At 50.2% G+C, this 8425-nt stretch overlaps 1 protein-coding gene across 10 annotated transcripts; it reads left to right on the top strand.

Annotated features, from left to right (window-relative positions):
* Window positions 1-361: 361 nt before the first annotated feature.
* On the top strand, window positions 362-8223 carry kcng3 (potassium voltage-gated channel, subfamily G, member 3). Of its 10 annotated transcripts, none has more exons than XM_048987268.1 (4): window positions 362-1194; window positions 4923-5007; window positions 5188-5247; window positions 5908-8223. In XM_048987268.1, exons 1-4 carry the CDS (start codon window positions 602-604, stop codon window positions 6706-6708), a joined length of 1539 nt encoding a protein of 512 aa, XP_048843225.1. In that variant the 5' UTR covers window positions 362-601; the 3' UTR covers window positions 6709-8223. The 10 variants fall into 10 exon arrangements, with proteins under 10 accessions (XP_048843225.1, XP_048843224.1, XP_048843215.1 ...); XM_048987267.1 differs by having other exon boundaries at window positions 5848-8223; XM_048987258.1 differs by adding an exon at window positions 5548-5607 and having other exon boundaries at window positions 4923-5487; window positions 5668-8223.
* Window positions 8224-8425: the final 202 nt, after the last annotated feature.

Here is an 8425-nt window from a genome sequence, read left to right as displayed (position 1 = left end):
GTTGAGCTACAAATAAACCAAAGCACTGGTGCAATAAAGCAACAGCAGGAGTGTGTGACTCCTGACCAACGCCACACACATTCATGACAGACTGTGTCCACAGGCTGCGTCTTTCTTATCTACACTGTTAAAACTTAGAATTTATAACACTTACCTATAAAATCTCTAGTTTAGGATCAATATAAGAGTAGTTAAACAATAAACAAAAATAATATTACGATAGAAACTTCTAGATTTAGAGAAAATAAAAAAATAAAATAAAGTCAGCTGTTGTAAGCGGGTCTCCCGGAGTCAGAGGGCGTGCTTGTCGGTGACATCACAGCTGGGACTGCCCTCCCCGGGCGGCGGGGCGGCGGAGCGGAGCCACCAGGCAGTCCTCAGCCCCATCGCAGACACGCCTGCTGTTCAGCCTGTATGTGCAAGAGAAGCAAAAGATTAATTACTTTTCAGTCCCGTCTCCACTTGAAATCCGCACCATCGACTGAAACTGCACTTGGACGATACGATGCTTGCGCAGACTTACTTACTGGAAAAGCCCCCTGCCCTCCCTCAGGAATAGAAAGGCAGAGCAGCGGAACCGTTGGAGAGTAACTGCTGCAAGATGAAGTTTGGAAACAGCGTTTGCATCTTGAACGTCGGCGGCACCAAGTACGCATTCCCCAGGGACGTGATAAAGGACTTTCCCCTCCGACGAGTGAGCCGCCTGCACAGCTGCGCCTCCGAGAAAGAGGTGCTGGAGGTCTGCGACGACTACGACCGGGAGAGCAACGAGTTCTTCTTTGACCGGCACTCGGAGGCGTTCGTCTTCATTATGCTCTACGTGAAGTCCGGCAAGCTGCGCTTCGTCCCGCGGATGTGCGAACTCTCCTTCTACAACGAGATGGTCTACTGGGGGCTGGAGAGCTCCCACCTGGAGTATTGCTGCCAGCGGCGGCTGGATGACAGGATGTCGGACTCTTTCACCTACTTCTCGGAGGAGGACATCAAGCCCGAGGAGGACCTGGAGACCGTGGGAGGGAGCGCCAGGTGGCTGGAGAGGATGAGGAGGACATTCGAGGAGCCCACATCCTCCGTGGCTGCTCAGATCCTCGCCTCGGTCTCCGTGATCTTTGTGATCGTGTCCATGGTCATACTGTGTGCCAGCACCCTGCCCGACAGGGACAGTGCCAAGAACGGCAGCGTGGCAGAGCACAGGTAGCCGCACGCCCGACTCCGGCTGTCTAAGAGCCTGATCACGCTGCTCTGCACATTGCAGATACTACACGTATATTATGAATTATGTTTTTCTAAATGCCATTCAAACACTGCGTTGATTTAACGGGTTTGAGTATGCTTTAAAATCTCATTTATTTCCCATTGCTATGTTCTTTAAAATCCAGGTGCCACACACACACTTACTCTGCATGCTGCACATTATATCTTTTAAAATATCAGTGCGATTTGTCAGTCATGCTGTTGTCTTGTATCGAAAATTTCACCTGTTTGCTTTATTTTTCAGCATAGCAAAGCACACAGTACTTCCACGGCTCAAAATGTAATCGAAATCAATAAGAAACGGATGGAGGTTTCCGTCCCGAAAGCCCCCTAACTAATTATAAAGTGCAATTAACAGACGCATCGTGATCGTTTTGGATTGGCCGTTGTGGTAATACCAGGGTCTATAATTCTTGCTATTTATTTACTGAACGCCGAATTACAATAGAAATATTAAAACCACCGTCAAACAGCGGCTAGCTCTGGCTGCCTGGCAGTGAATTAATTAATTACTGCAGAAAGTGTGGGCGACGGCGCTGGGCGCAATGTCTATCCATCATGGAGGGAGAGACGGAAAGGCCCCGAGGTAGGGGGATACGCTTCGTGATACATGCATGATGTATTTTTATGACATTATTTATCAAGTGTAGCCACACTGCTGAAATGAACACAGAGCAACAGGGGGCTGAGGAGCTGGAATACGGGTCCTGCAGACCGGTCAGACCCAGGAGTGTTGCTAGGCTCCTGAAGCATCCAAGTCTTAGCCTGGAGCCCTAATCGGTCTGAGGGCTCTCAAGCTGAGAGCATGCTGCTTAAAACATCTGAGAGCTAAATCACTGGGGGCTCGTTGGGATGCATTCAGGGCCTCGGCCTCCAGAGTCTGGGGATGGAGAAGCTTCTGCCCAGACTAATGCATCACACAGGCATGATGTGAGCGTTTGCTGTGAGAAAAGTTATACGCAGTGTCCCCGGTGGTGGAACCAAGGAGAGCCGGCCTTTCAGCCTGCAAAACAGAGTCATTTTCTAAAATGTGATATATCACTACTCACTACATTTATTATGCTTTTTTTATTGCCAGAGGTTTATCTATTCGTCCAGGGGAAAAGCCAGTGCAGATCCCTTTCGTGGCACCAGTCACCAAGGATCCAGACAAAGTGCTGTCAATATTCAATCAGCGGTGGTCGGATTGAAACTCATTTGGCATCCGCTAAAATCACTTTCCTGTCGATTGCTTGAGTGAATGCTTTACAACGGCCAGGAGTACAGCAGATTAATTGCGGATTATCCATTGCATGCATGCTATGTAATACTTCAGCCCCATTAGGCCCTGTTGTGATAAACCGTTATTTTAATATTTAACTGTGCAGTAAAAGCCGTTTCTGCAGCAACTGAGACAATTAAAAACATCCCCCCATCTTCCATGGCCACTTATCCAGTGCGGGGCTGAGCTGGCAGTTGAAAACAAGAATCTCTAAAATGAACATACATCTAAAGCCTGGCTTTTTCGCAGCATACAGAGGTTCAGCGACCATCCCTCCATCCTCTCATAGCTCCCCCTGCCTGAGAACGCAGGCATAACCTTTTCTCCTTCCTTTTAAACAGAAATTGTAAATGTGGAGGCGTCGGTTTCACGTCGGTACGTCTTTTTATCTGCACAGATCTGACTGGTGGCTGCAGCTGGTTTCTCTGCCATCAGAGACCCTAAACCCCAGTGCATCAGCTGCCATTTGTGGAGATGGTCTTCACCACTGCGTCTTCGGCCAGTTCGTCTGAATCTCTTTGCGACTCTGTCTTTTCCTACAAAAAGAGCCCCCCACCCCCCACAATGGTGCCAAGTTGAGCCTAATATTTCATACTTTAGAATGTGTGGGCGTCACCTTTGGCACGGGCCAATCACAGCCAACAGAGGAGGGGGAGGGGCACAAGCTGTTGAGGGGTGATGAGGCAGGAAAAGCCCAGACTACCCAAAGGCCTTCTGGGAAGTGTTCGGGGCTTTTGATGAGCGCCCCATTTAAAATATTTCTTAAATTTAAAAACTGTGTCATTCCCCGGGAAGCCAGACTTGATTTATTCTGACAGATCGCAGACACTAATGCAGTCTGGTGTCCCTGCCGTTCTCGGCCTGGTTCAAAGCCTCCTGGGGCTCTGAGAGGAGATGATTCTCACTCCGTGCCATCTCTGGGTCACATGGCCCACTCAGTGCTCAGTACCCTGAGTCGCACGTGACACTGCTTAGCAAACATCTTTCCCGGGAGAGCCATCCACAGCTTTCCCTTAAAGCTTCTGGCTGTTGAGCTGTACTTTGGGGTATGTACCCAATGCCTGGGGCCTCTCTTGGGACCTGCAGCCTTTGGTGATCGGACCACATCCCCGTCCACCTCACTGCCTGCTCCTTTGCTTTTAGGGTGTCCAACACTGACTCGATGGTCAGTGGGAAATTAGCAGTTTGTCCCTAACCTGGCCTTGCTAGGAGCATCACCAAACCGAGCTGGTTGTGTCACCACCATCCGATTGGTCGGAATGCAGGGAGATACTGGTGTTCTGTACATGGATTATCTGAAGGAAAAGGCATGTATTTTATATATTATTTATTATTAGTAGTTTCAAGATGCATTCCCGAAAACTCAGTACTTGAAAACTGTAACTAGTCCCAAACTGTAACTAGTCTGGTACAGCTCCAGGTATGGGTTAGTTCCTGTACGCCAGTGGAAAAGCTCCGTTAGTTCCTTAACTGTTGTCTCCTCAATTATTCTGTCCATTTGAGTCAGAGCTGACTGTTGTTCAGTCCTCACAGAGCTTCTCGTCAGGTCCTTCCTGCCGCTTAGAGCACCCCCTGTGTAGAAGGAAGCACTTTAGAAGCCAAAAAGCACCATTAGTTAGCCTCTTGGCGATACCGTCTCCTTTCATGTAAACACCATTACGTCAGTAGTGTTTCTTCAGTACTTTTTCAGAAATACCTGAAGTAGTACTTCTGTATTCTTACTCAGCTCTTTTCCTTGTGTGTGTGTGTGTATAAAAAAATTGCACTTTCTCAACAGACTATTCAGATAGATGGTTTCACAGCCTTATTGAGCTAGTATGGGAAAAATTCATCGCAGAGTCTCAAAGCACTTATGTAAGTCGCCCTGGCTAAGGGCGTCTGCCAAATGCTGTGAATGTAAATGTGTGGAGTGAAAACACTTGGGGGCCTTTAATGGCTTGAAGGACAGATGCTTTGGCACATTGTAAATCATACATCCATACATATAGTGCTACATCTTGGATGATTTCATAATAATATCAAAACAAAGTGAGTAGGGGGCGGTCATTGTCTGTTAATATTAATAATCTCTCATTGCATGCAATGTTGGGACAATAGGCAGTGATGAATAACTTCAGTTTAGCAAGAACTTTCATGATAACCTCAGCTGTCCTCTTCCTACCCTCAGGATCACCGAGGCAGTGTGCATGGAGGTCCTAGCTAAAGGCTGTCCTCTTCCTACCCGCAGGATCACAGAGGCAGTGTGCATGGAGGTCCTAGCTAAAGGCTGTCCTCTTCCTACCCACAGGATCACAGAGGCAGTGTGCATGGAGGTCCTAGCTAAAGGCTGTCCTCTTCCTACCCACAGGATCACAGAGGCAGTGTGCATGGAGGTCCTAGCTAAAGGCTGTCCTCTTCCTACCCGCAGGATCATCGAGGCAGTGTGCATGGAGGTCCTAGCTAAAGGCTGCCCTCTTCCTACCCATAGGATCACAGAGGCAGTGTGCATGGAGGTCCTAGCTAAAGGCTGTCCTCTTCCTACCCACAGGATCACCGAGGCAGTGTGCATGGAGGTCCTAGCTAAAGGCTGTCCTCTTCCTACCCGCAGGATCACAGAGGCAGTGTGCATGGAGGTCCTAGCTAAAGGCTGTCCTCTTCCTACCCACAGGATCACCGAGGCAGTGTGCATGGAGGTCCTAGCTAAAGGCTGTCCTCTTCCTACCCACAGGATCACAGAGGCAGTGTGCATGGAGGTCCTAGCTAAAGGCTGTCCTCTTCCTACCCGCAGGATCATCGAGGCAGTGTGCATGGAGGTCCTAGCTAAAGGCTGCCCTCTTCCTACCCATAGGATCACAGAGGCAGTGTGCATGGAGGTCCTAGCTAAAGGCTGTCCTCTTCCTACCCACAGGATCACCGAGGCAGTGTGCATGGAGGTCCTAGCTAAAGGCTGTCCTCTTCCTACCCATAGGATCACAGAGGCAGTGTGCATGGAGGTCCTAGCTAAAGGCTGCCCTCTTCCTACCCACAGGATCACTGAGGCAGTGTGCATGGAGGTCCTAGCTAAAGGCTGTCCTCTTCCTACCCACAGGATCACCGAGGCAGTGTGCATGGAGGTCCTAGCTAAAGACTGCCCTCTTCCTACCCACAGGATCACCGAGGCAGTGTGCATGGAGGTCCTAGCTAAAGGCTGCCCTCTTCCTACCCACAGGATCACAGAGGCAGTGTGCATGGAGGTCCTAGCTAAAGGCTGCCCTCTTCCTACCCACAGGATCACCGAGGCAGTGTGCATGGAGGTCCTAGCTAAAGGCTGCCCTCTTCCTACCCACAGGATCACAGAGGCAGTGTGCATGGAGGTCCTAGCTAAAGGCTGCCCTCTTCCTACCCGCAGGATCACTGAGGCAGTGTGCATGGAGGTCCTAGCTAAAGGCTGCCCTCTTCCTACCCGCAGGATCACTGAGGCAGTGTGCATGGAGGTCCTAGCTAAAGGCTGCCCTCTTCCTACCCACAGGATCACAGAGGCAGTGTGCATGGAGGTCCTAGCTAAAGGCTGTCCTTTTCCTGCCTGCAGGATCATCGAGGCCGTGTGCATCGGCTGGTTCACAGCTGAGTGCATCGTGCGCTTCCTGGTGTCCCGTGATAAGTGCGAGTTCCTGCGGCGTCCACTGAACGTCATTGACCTGCTGGCCATTGCTCCATACTATGCCTCGGCGCTGGCGGCGGCTGTGACGGGCGAGAGCTCGCAACTGCAGCGTGCCGGCGTTACACTGCGTGCCCTACGCATGATGCGTATCTTCTGGCTCATCAAGCTGGCACGCCACTTCCTGGGCCTGCAGTCGCTGGGGCTGACGCTGCGGCGCTGCTACCGCGAGATGGTCATGTTGCTGGTGTTTGTGGGCGTGGCCATGGCCATCTTCGGTGCACTGGCCCAGCTGCTGGAGCATGGCTTGGACCTGGTTCCCAGCAGTGAGGACTACGCCAGCATCCCGGCCGCCTGCTGGTGGGTTATTATCTCCATGACCACAGTGGGCTATGGAGACATGTACCCCATCACCATGCCCGGGCGCGTGCTGGGCGGCCTCTGTGTGGTCAGCGGCATCGTGCTGCTGGCACTGCCCATCACCTTCATCTACCACAGCTTCGTGCAGTGCTACCATGAGCTGCGCCTGCGCTCAGCTCGTTACCACCGCAGCCTCTCCACTGAGTTCCTCAACTGAGTGGCACGAGTCTGCCCCTCACCAGCACTCACCTCCCATCAAACCGGCAAACTCCCTACCGTGCACCTCCTTTCTTTGGCCAGAAGACTCTTCTGACGCATTTGTTCCTGCATTCTGGCCACAGGAGTGTGTCAGGGTTTGTGTAAGGGCATGACAGGTACCCATGTTGAGAGCAACCAATAGGAAATGCTGTTAGATCATGGGTACCCATCTTAGATACATCCATGGAAGTCAGGGACACATAATGAAGAACCGGTAATTGTTTCTCAAGCTTCCTCGTGCAGGTGAACGATATTAACGATGACCAAAGTACCAGAGTTTCCGATGCATCACAGCCAAAGTGATATTATATTCTGCTTCAGTCCAGAGTGAGGACAGCAAGTTCGAACATGATGTGATGGCAGGTCCATCCCAGTGTCCTGCATAATGCCACCGGGATTCAATTGATCATTTTCTATTAATCGAGCCCTTCGTAGTGACTGCTGCTCTCTGTCTGGAAGGTAAGACTCTTTCCAGTAGATGATTAGCTTACTGATGGCAGCCAACTAGCCATTGGACATGGACTGCCCAGTTCACCATGAACTGACTTCCTGTAGAGGCTCCGGAGGTGCGCGCCATGGGGTAGGTGGGAGGTGATGCCATGGGTGGACCCTTGACCCCTGTCTTCTGTCACAGGGGCCCAAAAGGAGAGGCAGCTGCCCCCTCAGGCTGGCACCCCACCACTGCCGCCATGCCATGGCGGGGGTTCAGTTTCCTTAGTCTCGGGGGGCAGTTTCCTTCCTTTTCAGCGCTGACCATGTGACCTCCTTCCCTCAACCCTCTCCCACTGCTCCATTGGCCTCCTCTGAAGGCTTCCAGGCCCCCTAGCTGCCAGGGAAAGCTACTGCACCCAGTGATGTCAACACTGTCTCTCTGACTTATTTACGTATCTAACATCAAACTTCCTGGGCATTAGGCAGCTACAGGGGTGTGAAAGGCTGGATGTGACGCTTTCTCACATGCCTCTGTCTCTGCCTGCAGTAGATAATACACCAGCAGCTTTGGTCACATCACTTTTGCCGGACGTTCACCAGAGGGGTGTCACCTCTGTGCCACCAGTCATCCAGGGTCACAAGATCACATTCAGGACACTCAAGGTCATCCATCAACAGCAGCTTGGAAGCCATGTTCTTTTCTAGTTTTGTTAATGATTTTTCTAAAAATATTACTTAAGTATATAAATATATTCGAAATAACACCTAAATTGTTATTGAATGCAATTAATCTTCAAAAGACCAAGCTTGAATACTATGGTTGCTCTCTAGGTGAAAAATCACTGCCCTTCCTAGAAATTCCTGCAGGAAAATATATATTCTCCGTGCTTCATTGCATGATGAGTTTTAAAAATTAAAGCGGAAAAACGTTGTTTAAAAGTTATAAGCTTAACTGGAGTTCCACTGCTTCCTGCCATGTGAACAGTTCAACTGGATGATGTTGGACTTCCACTGGGAATAAACCTTCATACTGGACCTGTCAGGCTGCCTCTGGAATTTGTGTTTTTTCCCAGTTGTGTCAAGAACTAGATCCTCCTAATTCCAACCTAACCTGCGGTTTTCATTTTGGGAATTTTACTGATCCCAGTTTTATGGGAATAGAACAGAGATCCTCAACTCAAAAAGCTGAAAGTGTCTTGAATTCATGGAGTCGACCTGTGCTGCACAGGGGCGAAAAGGTAGGA

The sequence above is a fragment of the Brienomyrus brachyistius genome, chromosome 20 (assembly GCF_023856365.1).
Source record: "Brienomyrus brachyistius isolate T26 chromosome 20, BBRACH_0.4, whole genome shotgun sequence".
In the NCBI taxonomy this organism is placed as follows: domain Eukaryota; kingdom Metazoa; phylum Chordata; class Actinopteri; order Osteoglossiformes; family Mormyridae; genus Brienomyrus; species Brienomyrus brachyistius.
Note: the sequence above shows the minus strand (reverse complement) of the source record. Positions and strands in the feature narration are given on the sequence as shown.